We start from the raw sequence: 18,393 nt of genomic DNA, 5'->3' as shown, positions 1-18,393 counted from the left end.
GGCAGGCAGTGGTATGGTTAATACAATAAATATAAGTGAAAGAACAATGTATGTCAGTTATCCAGCTGCCTCTGACACCAATCACTGCAGTCAAGCATGTGGCCCTTCACTGAAAGACTACACACAGCCAGTGTATTTCAGCACACCTGAAAGAATGATGATATTCCCATTACTGCACTGGCCATGGTCCCAGTGGAGGAAACTGAATTACACTGTAATAAGGGAATAAGCCATGGCTGCTGCTCTGGTTGCAAGGAGGCTAACAAAGGCAGTCATCTGTTGACAAAGCCATTCTCAAGGACATGTTACTGTACCTGTGTGCATGCTCAAGCTGCCACTGCCTCACTCTAGATAGCTACTGGTAGCTCTTTATCTTCAGTACTTCATACATATATGCCTTGCTGTATCATAACATGGAAGTTGCTACTACTTTTTTTTTTTTTTTGTGAATTTAACATATTCCATGATATTTCAAAGGATAATCAAATTGGCACAAAAATTTCTCATGCACTATTTCATGCTGGACCATGTCTAGGAAAAAGGAAGGCTTCTATTTTCAGGAAGAACTTGCTGAATAATTGCTTTTTCTTACATTTTCTACAATCATTTTATGCAGACTGCTTCAGGAGACTAGGATAATAAGGACACTTTGAGAAACTAGCTTGTATTAATGTTACTGTGCTAATTTCCTAAAGAACTTGGTATAGTGGGCTCAAAAAAAAGGGGCCTCAAAAGCTAATAGCTTAGGTATACTGAAGGAACGGTGGTCTAAACCTGCAATTTCAATACAATCCACGCACTAGATGATGTACAGTACTCTCTTGCTGCAAAACACTTCATTAGCAATATACACTGACTTTGTTGGTAATATAATGAAGGGTCTCCTTTCTGTCTTTTTAAGAATAGGCAGTAAGTCTCAGAGATTCTCAGATAATTAGGTATGTCAGCCTCTACATAATCTTTTCAGGTAAGCAGTACCTGAAAGTACTGTCTTCCATTTGGCAAGCTTAGTAGCTCAGTGGAAGATTTATTTATTTTTTTTTTAATTCTCCAACGAATTTTCTTTCAAGTTTCCTGTTCTTTCTAAGTCAGTTTCCCTGTTCTTACTATGGCTCCTTACTTCGTATGCTCACCTACCTTCACTAACTCTGCATTCCAACTCCATGAGTACTCTTCGAAGAAAAAACCTGGTGTGATTCAAGTTTGCAAGCAATGGTTAAAAAAAAAGTAAAAAAATAAAAAAGCAGGAGGGTATCATTAACAGCAAACCTGAACTCAAATATACCCATGGAATACTAAAGAATTAAAAGAATGTAAACCAAAAGAAACTATTCAGAGTTAAACCAATCAGTAATTCACCCCAAACCTTTTCCACTGCCACACTGCTGCATCAGCAGGTAAATGCATGACAACAGGCCCAGATCTTACACCGTTACACCAATGACAAGGCACAGAATGACACAGGCCATAGCACTGCTACTCCATTCTTGTGCCAGGAAAACTGAAATCACAGTCTAGCAAAAAAAATAATCATTATTACATTTCTGAGGTCCCATTATATATTGAATACATTTTTAATGTACCTCATTGCTTTTCTGCTTCATGCTAAAGACAGTCCATTCTACCAGTAAAGCGATTCAACAGTGAAAATAATGGCAATTGAGAAGTTTCAACTAGGACATGGACTGTACAGATGACTGTGATTAGTAAAAGGAATCTATGGCCAGATTTACACTGAGCAATGAAGATCTATGAGCCAGAACTGGCACTAGCATCAACAGGGCTGATTTCAGAATCAGAACCATAGCCTGAGCTACTAACACTACTGAGAGACTACAGTCTCCATTTCCAGGCTTTCATTTCTCACACTCCACTGAACCATGTGGCAGGATGCATATTTTAATATAGTACCTGTGATTTGCAACACTTTTGCTGCACCTCCCAGTTTTACTCCAAAAATTCACTCCTTCCCTTTTAACAGAATAATATTCATTCCATTTCTCTGGGAATATAACTTATATTGGACAGTAAGCACCAAATCACACGGAAGGAATACACATCACTTTTCCTCGCTGTAAGAAAAAAAAGCCCTCAGGAAAGATTTTAATGGTCCAGAAAAAATACTGCCTTGTGGTTAAGTTTCCAATAAGCCACAAAAGTAGAGCTACTGAATCATTCTGTTTTCCTGAGAGAGTGGGATAATTTTGTGAACAATTAAAAACATAAGCAAATGTGACAGTTTCATATGATTTAATCCCTAAACTGGGAAGAATTGAAATTTCAAGTAGTAAGTCAAAACTGTTCATGCTGTGCATGTCTGTAAAAAGCATACTGGCTTCTGTCTGAATCAGTAGCCCCAGCACTAACAGACTGATGATAAGCCATGCAGCAATTTGCTGCTGAGAAGTTCTTAATTCACAGCCTTGCATGGATACAGCCTTAGGCTGTATAACTTGGGCATGAGACAATGCAGATTTGCCAGGATGGATAATTACACATCTATACTGTAATGGATATAGCATGCAGCTGACACTTTCACCACTGGTCCTGGTATGAGCATTTCTGAAATCATTCACTATTTTTGCCTATATAGAGAGCCTTCTTTTTCTTCTTCTTCAATTTTTAGAAAACAGCCCATCTTTGCCATTAGCTGACACAAACTGAAAATCTAAGGCAGATTTAAGAAAATTGCATTTTTAACCTGAAAAAGAGTAAAAAAAAAGAGAAGATGGTTCATACAGTCATGTGCTGAATGTGAACAAGCAAGCATAAACACAGCAAGTGTAGAAGTATTGTAGTCTAGTAGTGGAATGCAGTGTAGCAAGCGGCTTGCTTTTATAAGTAAGATTTAACACATACTAATGTTTTACTTGTCCCATCAATCTACATTACTGTCTTTACACTAATACGTATAAAAAAACCACCCCAGACAGTGAAGTCAGACTTGGCTTGACAGAGCTCAGGATAGCATTCTGCTTCTAACAGGAAGCTGGACCAGATGATCCCCTCAGGTCCCTTCCTTCTGTGATCCTCTACGTATGTTTCTCTTCTCTCTTTCTCCTCATTGATGAGGAGGTGAGACAAGTAAAACATATGACAGTAAAATGTAAGGTTTGGTTCAAAAGGTACTGCAAGTTTTTGGGTTCGTTAACCATCAGGTTTTGGACAAACTACTGAGTATATTAAAATAATTTAAAATACTGAAAGAAAGTAAAAAATATTAAGATACAGTAACTACAGTACTGATATTATCCAAGTGGTGAGTTCCTAGAACTCCTTTTGAGCACTTACTTCCATTTAGTCATGTCTAGAATCACCTGGACGGTGCATGTGAGCTGCTGATTTGGAGGGAGAGGAAAATCTTCACCATCAGATCTGCATGCAAGATGTAGCCTGACAACACGAAGTGCTTTCTCATATGCTTATACAAGCAGTTAGAGAAAGAGTCTAATCCTCTAACATATAAATAAAACAGTATGAAAATACTACATATTCTTGCTCAGAAGGGGGTATCTGCTTTTGACACTCCTATACTACAGGATGATTTCTCTGTATAGAAATAATACAGTACAAGAATGTAAAAAGACAGTTTTGGAACTGCACACATGGGGATGAATGGGCACATTTTTCCTACCCACTAGTCATTTTATATGTGAAAAGAACACAGAATCTAGGATCAGAAATCCTCCTGTAAAATCTGAGCGAATGGCTGAAGCATAGGAGCAGGGTTAATACTGAGAAGAATGTACAATGAACTGAAAAGTTAAAACTTTTTATCCTGAAAGTGCAGGAATGTAGAAGCACAAAAGCTTCTTCTGTCTTCCTCATCCTACATGAGGTGCAAACACACCACCTGTTTTTAAAACCAATAAATTAATCTGGTTTTCTACTAAAAGAGTTTTAAATTTTTTTATGGAAAGACCTCAACTCTTAAGAACAGATACTCGTTATGGAAACTGGGGTAACTCCAAGCTGTAAAGATATTTCCTAGGTTAACCCACCCACATGTTCAAGTAAAGAGGATGCAACTTTCAAGGAAAAGGAGAAGGTGGGGTTTTTTTTAACAGATACACTGCTGAGCAGCTCTTTGACTATAAAGCAACAAAACCAGCAACACTATTACACGGAGAACCAGAATGGTCATATGATTTGTTTAAGGTGTTAAAGGCCTTAAACTAATGAAACTGGCAGAAAATCAGACCCTTGAGAGTTCGTTACACGGTACATAAATACGAAACGCAAGCAAACTGATATGTGTAGCAGTTTGCCAGAAAACAGAAATCAGCTTTGTTTGGAAACACAACAGACCTGGGTACTATACGGAGGTTAGGATTTAAAAAAATGTCAGCATGTTAAACTGAAACACATGCAGACAGCATCCCAAAACTATTGCAGTATAGAGCATTTTGATGAGACATCTGCAATGCAGCCTCACAATAATAATAGAGTTTATAATGCTAATCCAGATGTAAATATAAATAAGTATTTCTACAATATGAGATGACTTCCCAGGTCTGTTTATCTTCCAATGAAAAGAAATAATTCCATGAAACTTCAAGTTGGTGAATTCTCTTCCACTGTTTTTGATGTATTTCTGTTAAGATGACTTTATTAACTGCTTTAGCTATGAGTAGTTATTCACTTGAAGTTTTTACAACTTTCCACTGTTTTTAATATTCTAATAGAATACTATTAGCTGTTCTTCAATTCACTGTCTCATTTTTTTCAAGCAATTATGCTTTCATATAGCATCTTTTTTTTTAAGTTCTAGCATCAGTCTTAATACTCTGCAACATTTAATACATAGTCTTAAAGACTGTCAACCTGCTTCGACTTTTCCATATATTTCACGTGGCAGAATTCTTGTCTTTAATTCTACTATTTACCCTGATTAATTTCCATAACAGCAGTATTGTGATTAAAACACTATCCAGATAATGCTCAAATGGTCCTGTGCAAGATCAAGCTCCCAAAGCCTCTACACAATAAGGACTGAGGAACATAGACACTGAGAAGGACATGTAGCTGTATGCCTTGGATCAAGTATCTCATGATTCCAAATCAACAACTACCACTGGGTGAGTTAATCCTTGTGAGTGAAACAATTAAAGCATCTTAAGGGAAGCATCCTGCAGCTCCAAAGGCATTTTTATTTCAGGTCATCAGTGCAGCACACCTTCTACTATCTAGTTGCTCTCAAGTGTTGTCCACATTATACCTGCAGGACTAGAATGAACGTTTTATGCATCTATGGTTAAGTTTGGACACTGAAGAGCAGGTTTGACTATCAGCATTAACCATACCATTTGGCAACATTTTACATTGAGGAACTCCAGTTTTAAAAACATTCTCTCTATGTAATTAGATGCTTGAAATCCTTCCTGAGGAACTGATCTGGAGAGTTTCTGCTTTTGTTTTGATTTTGAAAAAATGCCCCCTGTGGATTGCTATCCTCATTCATTTATAATTCTCAATCATATTTTGATTAACAATTTCTTTCCCTGCTTCCGTCTTGCAGTGCCCTGTAATTGGCGATCCATTGTTCTTTGGCACTGTATCTATAAGCCCCTATAAGCTGGCCATGGAATGCTTCTATTTCCTCACCTCGGCAGCTGTGGTAACAGCATACATCTGAATAACCATCAGATTTGCTAAAACTTCTTCCAGGCAGACTGAAATGAAACTGCCATTGTCTGGAATGTATCTAATTAGGAATGCAAATGCATCCTTACTCAAAAAATTAATGCCAGGGTTTCTTCAGCACTCTCTCTGTGTTAGCAGTCAGTATCTCAAAGGGATGGTAGAGTAGTTGAATATCAATTCACCAAACCTCCAAAAGACCCTCACATGACAGTGTCTGAATAATGGCATTAATTAAGTAGAAAGCTGCACATGTCCCTTTAAATAAATAAATTTCTTTTTGATCTCCTGAGCTTTTGTGAGGACTCTGCAATTGCTGTGATGTTGAATACAATCAAATATAGCTGAATGCACTTCAAATTACATTGATTCCTGAGGCAAACACATACATTGTTTTGGATAATGAGAGGTTCGGCACAGGTGGAGGCAGGTTCAGAACTTCAGTTCACAAGAGGAGGATCATCTGCTCTTTGCTACCCACAGCTTCAGGTACAGCCAACAAGGTAATTTCTGGTAACTTTTGCTTCTTGCATTGGCAAATTGCACTTGCAAAGCAGAAGTGGAAGATGGCACTGACAGAAATCTTGATATTAATACTGTCAATTTGGGTGTGGTGCAATGACTTACACTTTTACAGATGCACTATGCACTTCCACTGTACACATACACTGTGAACTTACGAGTTATGCATATGTGCAGTCTCTTTCAGATGAAAGTATTTTCCCCTCATGCTTCAGAAAGTACTACAGGGGGATAGAGCATCCTTTCCTTTTCTGAGTGACTGTCCACATATATATACACATCACAGAGGACTGTAAGAATATATGCTCAGAGCTTCCCACACAGCAGTTTCTGTGACTTCATAGAAACTGACTGAAGCTTTGTTACACTCCTCAATGAATTTCCAAGAAATTAATCTCTAAATAAGCAGTCAGTCATGATCAAGCCCAAGAAGACTGAACATATAGGAGACTCAGATCTCACTGAGGAACAGAGAGAAACAACTTTGTAATCTTAAAAAAAAACCACCAAATCCCAAAGTCCCTGAGTTACCAAGGGAAGACAGGATGAGCAACAGAGGCATTAAATGAAGCTCACCTGATCTAGAAAAAAAAATTTGATGTCCTAACCAAAACTCTTAGCCTGTGTTCACTGAAACAGGAACTGATCAGAAGACCTATGGAGGATCAGCCTCAGTCTGGTTTGTTTTGCCAGCTAACTCCAACCCAAATATCCTGCTAGAGGCAAGATACATGTTTCAGGATCTCTCTTCAGTATATAAAAGATTTTGTAATTGACAACTGCAGTAAGGATGAGACACGTTAAAGATTTTGCAGATTGGAATTCCTACTGAAAGGGTTTAATTTATACACCACAATACATTAAGACTCACTAATGCATATTAGAAACACAGAATGGTTTGGGCTGGACGGGACCTTTAAAGGTCATCTAGTCCAAGCCCTCTGCAATGAGCACTGACATCTTCCACTAGAACAAATTGCCCACAGTCCCATGCAGCCTGACCGTGAATGTTTCCAGGAGGGGGTATCTACTGCCTCTCTGTGCAACTGTCCCAGTGTTTCACCACCCTCACTGTAAAATATTTCTTCCTTGTATCAAGTCTGAATCTATCCTCCTGGTTTAAAATCATTCCCCTTTGTCCTATCCCTACAAGCTGTACTAAAAAGTTGGCCCATCTTTCTTGTAAGCCCCCTTCGAGTACTGAAGGCTGCCCTGGAGCCTTCCCTTCTCCAGGCCGAGTAAACCTAACACTCTCAGCCTGTCCTCATAGGAGAGGTGCTCCAGCCCCTTCATCCTTTTTTGCAGCCCTCCTCTGAACTCACTCCAACAGGTTCATCTCTTTCCTGTGCTGAGGACTCCAGGACCAGATGCAGTACTCCAGGCGGGGTCATACCAGAGTAGAGCAGGGGGACAATTACATCCCTTAATTTGCTGGTCATGCTAGCCTGTACTATTTTTTTATATTTAAAAGAAAGTTGAAATCATCTATTTCTTTCTTTCAACTGAAAAGACAGTGCAGCAGACAAGCTTCCTTTGAAAAATGTATCTCCATTTTTATTACTGCTTAATTTTGTTTAAAAATAAATTGCTGAGCATATAGATAGTGCAGCTGAGTCATTTTATCATTTGAAATTGGATTTGTGGGCTGAAGACACCTGGGGGAAATTCTGCATATGACAAAACTCTATTTCAGATTTTTAAAATAAGGTGTTCTGAAGCATCTTCAACTTCTGGGAAGCACCAGGATTGGTACATCGATTGAGATTGTGTAAGACTGATAGAAATCAGGCTGTTAAGTGTGTGAAGCTGACAAAACTTCAAAAGGAGGTTATCAGGATCACCTGAATCTCTGTTCATACATTCCACTAAATAAGGTGACAGTTGAAGAATTACAAACAGATTTTGGCTTGTAGTCACAAGTTGATAATTAATGAAGTGAATGAAGATCTCTACCAACAAAATATAAATAAGTATTTTTAAAAAACAAAGCAAATTTTAATGCGACATTGTGATCCAGTACTCAATGCAACTCTAGTCTTCTTGAACTATAATCATGTCTGTTTCACTGTAATCCAGATTTCCCAGATCAGTTTAACCTGGATAGGAGTTTACACAGGTCACATACACAGTTCTAAGTTATCCTGAAAATGCCCTGATGTCCTGAACTATCTTAGAATCAATATTTAATAAACAAAAACCTTACCCGAATCATCATGACTGAGCATCTGATGTTATGAATTGTATCATACACCTTCTTAGAAATGTCCACAAACTGGTTATCATCAAAAAGATGCACTGTGTTCTTGCTTAAACTCTCCAATGCAATATTTACTTGATTTATAAACTCTGGAATCACTGTTCAAAAACAAAACACAAACAAAATTCAGTGAGCATTAAAAAGATAAACCATGCAATTGTAACATGGAATTACCAAGGCAGTTTACCTTGTCTGACTGAATCAAACAAATCATAATTTTTGCATCAGTTTGATATTAACTTGTACTTTACCCACAATGTACTGGCCTTATTTTGCATGGTGACCTGGTACCACTACATCTCTCTTGATATCAGTTCAAAGCAAAGTAAACCCAACACATAGAATACAGAGTGAAGAGAGAACACAGCTGGAAAATCCATCATGCAGAGAAGGACCGCAAATAAGTACACATCAAGCTCATTTGCAACAACTGAAGACAGAAAAAATAGGAAGTGAAGGGGCAGAACTCAACTTCTATAATATTCAATATGAATAAGAAAAGAACATGGAACAGAAGCTTTCTCAGGCAATGTACTGGTTTCAAACACAAGTATAAATGTGTTCAGTCCTTTCCTCCACTATTATGTGCTATATAATTCATAAATTCATACCACATGAAAGCAGTACTACCAATACCTTAATTACAAAGCACTTCAGGAAAATTTTGAAGTATGTAATAAATTTTTATACTGACAAAGCTTCCAAGTCAGCAAGCTATTTGAATTAGAAAACCTGTAACACATACTTTAAATATTAGGAAAGATGACTCAATAATGCTTTAACCCCTAACTTTACATGGAGAAACCCACACAACACTTGGAGACATTTAGATTCACTCAAGTTACAGCAATTTCACTGTCTTAAAGCTCAGTTATTTCTCTCTAGAATTCAGAACAATTACTTCATGTGTCAGTTCTTAGAAATATCAAACTTCAATTAAATCAGTGCCAGTGGGAACATTAATATTCTTCTGTAAAACTGGCCTCCACAAGTGTGAGACAAGTAGGTGCCATTTAATTTGAAAAGTATTATATTTAAAATCTTTTCTTCCCTCTTCCAATTATCACTTGAATCACCCTGCTTTCTGAAAACCTCAGTGGGAAAAACAGCTTCCTTAAACAGTATGGAAAAAAAGACAAGGTACATTTTTCATTAGCAAACAGTGGTAGAGCAGTTGATGTCATCTACCTGGACTTGTGTAAAGCGTTCGACACTGTCCCACACAACATCCTTGTCTTTAAATTGTAGAGACATCAATTTGATGGATGGACCACTCGGTCGATAAAGAAATGGCTGGATGGATGCACGCAAAGATTTGTGGTCAACGGCTCAATGTCCAACTTGAGACCAAAAACAAGTGGTGTCCCTCAGGGATCAGTGTTGCAACCGGTCTTGTTTAACATCTTCATCGCTGACATGGACAGTGGGATTGAGTGCGCCCTCAGCAAGTTTGCCGATGACACCAAGCTGCGTGGTTCGGTTGATACGCTGGAGGGAAGGAATGCCATCCAGAGGGACTTTGACACACATGTGAGGTGGGCTGATGCCAACCTCATGAAGTTTAACCATGCCAAGTGCAAGGTCCTACACCTGGGTCGGAGCAATCCCAGACACAGCTACAGGCTGGGCAGAGAAGAGATCCAGAGCAGCCCTGCAGAGAAGGACTTGGGGGTGCTGGTCGATGAGAAAATGAACATGAGCCAGCAGTGTGCGCTTGCAGCCCAGAAAGCCAACCATATCCTGGGCTGTATCAAATGGAGCATGACCAGCAGGCCAAAGGAGGTGATCCTCCCCCTACTCTGCTCTTGTGAGACCTCACTTGGAGTATTGTGTGCAGTTCTGGTGTCCTCAACATAAAAAGGACATGGAACTGTTGGAACAAGTCCAGAGGAGGGCCACGAGAATGATCAGGGAACTGGAGCACCTCCAATATGAAGATAGGCTGAGAAAGTTGGGGCTGTTCAGCCTGGAGAAGAGAAGGCTGTGTGGAGACCTCATAGGAGCCTTCCAGTATCTGAAGGGGGCCTATAGTGATGCTGGGGAGGGCCTCTTCATTAGGGACTGTAGTGATAGGACAAGGGGGAATGTGTTAAAACTTAAACAGGGGAAGTTTAGATTGGATATAAGGAAGAAATTCTTTACTGTAAGGGTGGTGAGGCACTGGCATAGGTTGCCCAGGGAGGTTGTGAATGCTCCATCCCTGGCAGTGTTCAAGGCCAGGTTGGACGAGGCCTTGGGTGATATGGTTTAGAGCGAGGTGTCCCTGCCCATGGCAGGGGGGTTGGAACTAGATGATCTTAAGGTCCTTTCCAACCCTTTCTATGATTCTATGATTCTATTTATTCAGTGCTTTCTGGGAAAAAAAAAACCAACCCCACCAAAACAAACAAACAAACAAAACCACAAAAAAAAACCCAAACAAAGAAAAACCTACAACTCACAAATATACAATTTCAGAACTTTTGTTTTTTTTCCTTTGTTAAACAAAGATCTTGGCCCCTAGCCTATCAAAATAATTGCAGCCATGGCCACTTTTAACTGATCTATCACCTTACACATTTACATAAACATAAACATTCAGCTCTTCACATCTGTTGTAAAACTGCTGCAAAGGAGAATGTAAGAAGCTTCCAGGAATTCAAGATTTCCATTGGTATAGTGAAAACCATGAGGTGTTTCCCACAGTCTCATACATCCTCACTTCTCAGTACATTGTATGTCATATATGTGCAGTACTGTAAAGCACGAACTTCCTCCTTACCAGCAGCATTTTCAGTGGCTACTAACTACATCCAGCCCTCTTTTACAGGACAGACAATTTCCTCTCATTTATCTAGTCAGGTTCCATCTTCATGCCATATGCTTATTAATGGCCTTTTTACAACTCCTTCTGAGAATGAACTCATTATCACAGTCCATTTGTTTGTCTGAATGAATACATTGCCTATGAAAAAGGATTTTACCCAGATACATACTCTATAGGCTAAACCACAGGCTGCACTTGATTATAGAAATATGATCTCAGTGGCTTCACTTTGGAAACATTTTTAAGATGGTTGCTTTTCGTTAATATAATTTTTAGACACTGACAAAACACAAGACTAAACTGTAATTCTAAAATATGCTCATAACAATCTGATAATGAAGTATAAAATACACTTCAGCTGTTATATGATTATAAAATAGTTATTATTGTTTGGTCATTTACACTGTATCTGATTGGATAATTCTCTTAAATCCAAGATTTTTCTTGACTGCATGGAATTTATTTAATTTTTGAGTTCCCAACCAAATGACTACTTAAAAAGAGTTTTCAGTGGGCATACGAGTTCTTATGGATCACTGGCATTCAAAAATACTTTGTAATCCTCTAATAGTCCAGGCACCACTCTGAAATACTACATTAAGTGGAGCAGAATTACATTAACATGCATCTTTGCTGTACTCTGCTTTACTTTTCTAGGTGGCCTAAATACAGAAAAGTGGATATAAATAAAAAGAGATTGGACAAGATTGATTTTTACAATCTTTCAAAAGCAATGGAAAATTAAACGAATCGAATTGTAAGGAAAATGAAAAATTGCAAGCATTATACAGTTGAGAAATAGTATTAGGTTTTTTCTGATTTTAGTATTAAAAAGATCTTGGAAGAAAACTTCAAATTTTTATTTTTGCCTTCCCCCCCCCCCCCCAGTGAAAACATGAACAATTGGCAAATACCAATACCACTCACAAGTGTCATGTTAAAAGTCCCCAAACTAACTTAGAGATTTCACACCACCAAACCACGTTCTGCACTCTTCTTGAGATTAAGCTTATTTATTTTTAAATTCATCACTTCTTACCTAATTCTCTTGTTTTAAACAAAAAATACTATTTGGCTTTCTTCGTAGGCCATGTCTTTTTATACCTTGATACCACAAAAGCTGGCAATTTAAACTCTAAGATTTGTGATGCTGAGATCTTAGAAAGCAGGCATTCTTTATTGCAGGACTGGAGGCATAGGTGATCCTTCCACCTAACATGTCTACCTGGTGTTCCCAAAGCAAGCAATTATATGGTAATAATACAAACATATTCATTAAATTTCCTAGAAAAGTCATATGTATATCTATTTAAATCAAGCATGACAAGTTCATTAGATTTAACGGAAAAGTTATGTATATATTTAAATAATGTCTTGAATCTCATTAATACTATTTTTCTTTTATCAAAGTTTACCAGAGTTCGCTTCAACAGAGCCTAGGCCAACTCCCTTTGTTTCTGTCTTGCTTAGAGGGACACGTATACTTCTCCTACTTAAACATTTTCTGTTATCTAAACTGCTTAGCATAAAATGTGCAGCTCAGTTTATTATCTGCCAGGCTTAGCTCAGTCCATAAAGATTAACCCTTTAAGGTCCAAGCAAGTTGAGTATCAACTTCTAATACTTTTTTTATCTTCAAACAAAAACATCTAAGGAATCCTGTTTGTAGTTTAGTATCTGTCACAGCCCAGCTCTTAACTGAGGCTAGCACATCTATATGTCACAATCACATTAGGTAATACAGAGAAGTAAGCTTCAATAATCATTATATTCCAGTTGGCGATTCTGTTGTTTTTAGTAACAGATTCATCAGTATAACTGTTTTTCAACTTTGCAGAAGGCCAGTGACAACAGATGAAAACATGAGCCATTCTACTTACGCCTTTTAATGAAGTCGTGTTAAGTGATTACCATCACTTCATCAGTGATCAACACAGCTTGATACTGAAAAAGCAACAGTCTCCACAGCTAAAATGTCCACATGTATGCAACACTCACTCTAAAGAATGCCTTAAGAAAATGAATGTAACAGACATGGACAGACATGACCTCCTCCTACTGATAAACAAAAAAAAAAAAAAAAAAAAGAAAGAATTACTTTCATTTATTTATTAAAAAAAAAATGTTTATGATTTTTAATTGGGAAGAAAAAAATCACAACAAAACCCTTGCTTCATTTATTTGACAAGGAGAGGGAACAAACAAGAAGCATCTTCATAAAAAAATAAACACAGATTACTTATTTTCCATCTTTCTTATACTCAAGCTCTGAAACAGGACTATTTGGTACTCTAACATCTCCACAGGACAATCCGCAGATCCCACCCCTTGTGCTTATTATGCTGGAATTATATAGGCAGGGCATTTTTCTCCCTTGCAGTTCCTCTCAAGTCAGAATGCCCCAGTTTCCCTAAGGATGTCAAGGGAGAGCAGATGTGGTGGATTACTGAATGAACATATACACAATGTATCTCAAAAAAAATAATTTGTTTAAAGTAGCTAAACTTTCAACTTCAATGTTTTTCTCTATGTATAAACACCATAAGCAACTTACTGTACGGTGTAAATAGACTGCGAAAAGGCTCAAGAGCTCCCACTAGAATGAAGACTGAAAAACTGCTCTTTCAAAGGCACTTTTGAAATGGAAACAAAAGCAGAACCCAGATCAATGAATGAAGCTCTCTGTGGCAGACCTACAGATGCCAGCTACAGGCAGACTGCAAGACTGCCACAGCTATTGCCTGAACTTAAGTTCAATGACCTTTCAACAAAGAATAATACTTTGTTGGGCAGTCAGCCATCCAGAGATGACATCTGTGCTCAGAGCCACAGGACTCCCTGGTAGGAGATATGAAAACATGAAAAGCCTTCCTACAAAGTTTATTTTGTCAATATACAAAAATACAGAATACCCAGAGTGAATGAAAACTTTAAACTAATGAAGCACATGAAAGTTAGTACCTAAACTGAACCTCTAATACCAAAGTGAATAATGGCTGCAGGAGTATTTAACAAGAATGGCATGAGGATTTGTTCTAAGACTAGAATCCCCATCCTTAAGTTAGTTGAAGTAACTGCTACAAAAGAAGAGCTTTTACTTTTGTTTTAAATGTGTTCAAGATTGAGTTAAAAAATGGTTTTCCTCCTAAAGGTAATCAAATCAGGGTTAGTTATTCCTGACGAATTAGGATTCTAAAAGGAGGAAAAAGCCCTATGAGAACTTCCAGAAGCCCACCAGAAGAGAGATTCTAAAAAAAGATGCAAAACACAAAAGCTTAGTTGTGTAAGGCCTAAAAAGATAATGACTGAAAGTAACATGAAACTAGCACAGTCACATATACAGAAATAGAAGATTTGCAGGCAGGCAAGTTAAAAGGAGATGAGTGCAACCTAGACTTACAATAAGCCACATTTCAACCACTACCTTCTTTCAGCACACTATGCCCTTGTATTATTTAGCCTACAAGGAGAAAAGCACAGCTCCACTGAAATCTTGAAAACCATCCACCATTTAGGCAATAGGATGGCAAAACCCCTAGAGATTCATGTCTTGATAATGACCTCAGCTTGTCATCATATCACCAAGAAAATACAAAAATCACAGGAAGAGCTACAGGTCTCCAAACCAGGAAACACCACAAGTCCTGAAGCCCAAAACTATCTGCTGTAGCTCAGGATACCACAAAGGCAGTCTTTTGTCATCCAGAAGATACCTCTTGACAAAAAACCCTCTTGAAAGTAATTAATATATTACTATTCTTAACCAGAGGGGTAAGAGTGCACCTGAAAAATCCTTGGAAGAGATTTCTTTCAGTTGATACTAAAGATTAAGAAACTGATCTCAGGGCACCCACAATCCTTCAAAATGGTCTTCAGAACATCATCATATATCTCCCCATTTCTGAACATTGGCCTGAAGGAACTTAGGTTGTCTTCAAGACTAAGAGGGTTCCTTGGAACTAACTCAGTAATAAATGAATCCAAAGCTCTCAATCCGAGAGAGAAAATACTAACTTCAAGCACAAGTGATCATTAGGAGTAGTATTTTTATAAAAATACTTCAGTGCAACAGAGAAAACAAAACCCAGATTTCTACACGGCCAAGGCTTCCAGGGCAATTTTAAACCAAAGAAACTGGAGTTTCTCCAGAATAACATCTAAAGGTAAATTTAGCTGCCAAAGCTCTAAGAGGGAGCTGTTAATATAAGCAACATGAATGGTAGTAAGGCTTTCACTGCTGGCATGACCAAACTACCTGAACAAGATGATTCTTAGCCTTCCAAAGATGGTCTTTGTAAGATACCCTGAAAAAATGAGCTCAGTTTTTCACTAGTGTATGTTACAAAGCACCTATTGAACTCTGAGAATCTGATCTAAGCTCTATTCATACAATAGCGTGTCTTGTTTTGATCTCAGCAGGTCTGGGATCACACCAGGATGGATACTGGCCTTTGGTTTGACCCCGTATGTTGCAGTAAGTTAACTCACACTCTCTCTTATATACAGGAACAATATTTTCCATCAAACCTGAAATACCTATCCTTTTCTAAGAGTGATAATTCAAGAGTTCCAATTTCAGAGAAATATACCATTGATGCTTTTAAGTTCTGTAGACAAAAACTATCAGGAGCTGATGATTAGAAAAAAGAAACAGCCAGCTAGTAGATGATACTTTTTTAATACTCTCCTGACTTCCCTATTTAAAGTAAGATGATTATACAAGAAAGGAAATAAAGAGTTGCCGTGTACACTTAAATTCTGACACCAGGTAAATATTACAGGTAAGCAGCAAGGGTATAGGAATAGCTTCCATCTCTCAGGTTAACAGTCAAAAAAACCAACAACGGTAAAGGAAAAAAACAACAACAAAAAAACACAACAAAATGAAAGAAAAATATAATCAAAAGAAAAAAAAGGTAGTAAAGAAGCAAAGCAACAGTTATTCCTGCACCAGGAAAAATCTAATTTTTTTTCTTGTCATAAGGTAATTCACTATTTCTTCTCTGTATGTGTTTTCAATTTTGCTCTGTGCTTGTCTGCATACCTTGAGTTTAATTTTTATTGCATTTATCTAATTTTTTTGAGCACTAAGGAAGTGGCATACTAAAAGAAATAAAAGCTTGAACTCTACCCTTCTGAGAATGCTTTCAATACTTTATCCTGGAATTGTACATGGTACTAAACTGAACTAATACAGAATTTATTCATGGGAATAAAAGATTTCTTTAAGGATTTCCTTCATCTTCCAACAAGAATTTCCAAAGAGTCCTCCTGTGGCAGCATAAGCAGACAGTTGTGGCAAGTGGTGTGTATCTCAAATACTTTATTATCTCCCATAATCTGATCACCAAGCATGAAAGTCAGTGTGATCAGTATGGAGTTTGCTTTCAGAGGATTTAAATAGTTTTCCAGTTGCAGGAATTCAGCTAAAGTGAAGTATAAGCAAGATACGGTTGAAAAGATCAAAAACACAGCTACCACTTAAATATAGAGTAATGCTAGTGTAAACAAGAAATATAGTTAATTAACTAACAGTCTGCATTTAGTACTCCTTTACTGCATTTTGCTCTTTGAGACCAAAGAAGAGTTTGTAACTCTTGCAATTTAAAATGAAACATTTTCAAATTTCTTCTGGAGTGGTATCTAAAAATTTCAGGTAGTAAGAACATCATATATTCCAGTAACCCAGTTTTACTGTCAAGTATTACCTCTATTCTTAATGCCATTTCAATCGAAAATATACAAAGTTACACAAAAAACTAATAAGTAAATAAAATGAAAACCATCTAAACTAAGGCAACTGCACTGGTTATGGTGTACCATCCAAAATACAAGGACTTCTGGCAGAAGCTTGAGTTACATGATCCACTCTTTTTAGAATGAAATAAATCTGAGAGAAAAGATCTCTGAATTGCCCATTGTGACCATCTCTCCTTGACTACTTAGAGCATAAGTAACTATAAATTATCTTTGTGGGATTTAGTATTTTATGCTGAAGTTTTTGCATCCTTAGAGTGTAGCAGAACATGAAGTAGCCAAGGCAGAGGCCTGTTGCACATAAAAGAATTTGCATACTAAAAGGAAGGCATGACTGTATTTGCTTCTCCTTAAGGCAAACATGAGAATACTAAAACAGTTAAACCAGAAACAGCGTATAAGCGTTTTGCAACACTGTATGCACTTGCAAATATGTAATACTGGCATAACCAGCAATCATTTACCAACAGTGTCCTGGTTTCAGCCACACAGCTAAGCATACAAATAAATGCATATAAAATAAGTATTTAGAAAAAATAGTTATATATATAAATGCATGGAATATTTATTTATAATCTATGCATATGTTTACATTTCTATTTACATATAAGCTATAAATATATGACAGCAGGTTTGTGGTATTACATTTTTACAGCTAGGGTCAGACTTTTAAGAGTTAACTGTCCTGAATCTGAGAAATTATTGATAATAGGTGAGACCTAATTATTGGCAGTATTATTAATGAATGGCAACTGAGTAAACTGCTGCTTTTAATTCTGGAAAGGTCATACTTTATCCCTCTTTTAAACACACCCATGACAAGTGATTCAACTTCCTACCTGGAAAACATATACCGATTTTCATTTGCACCATGACAATTTAGATATATACAAAGTCACTGCTACTCTGTAAGCAGACTGGACACGTAAGGGTGTGGGGACAGATAACTGAGCCTCTGGACCTTCCCTTCCCTCAAGCGCTCTCTCCATAGTCCTTGCACAGCCTGGCAAATGCACAAAACACTGCAGCTGGGAATTTAGGCAATCCCTGTAATTAAACATCATGTTTCAAGACTTCAGTGATGGCTTAAAGGGACCTTTTTCCCCCTCACTGCACAAATGTCCAGGAAAAAAAAAACAACAACACAGAGAGAGGTGGATTTGGTTTTGAGGGTGTAGACTGATTTCCCTATATGAGATATTAGAGGCAGGTCGCAGCATCTAAAAGAGCAGAAAGATACCTGTAGATCACATAAATAATGTACACTTTTAAATCTCTCTACTCACTGTGCTTTTCTGCCATGCTCAAGGACAGAGCAACCATGACATCTCAGATGAGACATTTCCCCCTAGGTCATACTAGTGAAGAATTTTAGGACTTTCTTGCATTTCTTTGCAAACAGTGTGGACCA

The 18,393-nt window shown here is 37.6% G+C and overlaps 1 protein-coding gene across 4 annotated transcripts in view; it reads right to left on the bottom strand.

Moving 5' to 3' along the window:
* Window positions 1-18,393, bottom strand: part of CTNNA3 (catenin alpha 3) — a 739,429-nt gene that overhangs the window by 301,814 nt on the left and 419,222 nt on the right. For all 4 annotated transcript variants that reach the window (XM_061373990.1, XM_061373992.1, XM_061373991.1 and 1 more), the window contains exon 13: window positions 8,366-8,517. In XM_061373990.1, the coding sequence (XP_061229974.1) occupies window positions 8,366-8,517 (152 nt within the window). The remainder of the gene's footprint in view (window positions 1-8,365; window positions 8,518-18,393) is intronic.

Source organism: Neopsephotus bourkii, unplaced genomic scaffold (genome assembly GCF_033783945.1).
Source record: "Neopsephotus bourkii isolate Nb327-2 ecotype Australia unplaced genomic scaffold, CSIRO-AGI_Nbou_v1 NB_1634, whole genome shotgun sequence".
Classification (NCBI taxonomy): Eukaryota; Metazoa; Chordata; class Aves; order Psittaciformes; family Psittacidae; genus Neopsephotus; species Neopsephotus bourkii.
Note: the sequence above shows the minus strand (reverse complement) of the source record. Positions and strands in the feature narration are given on the sequence as shown.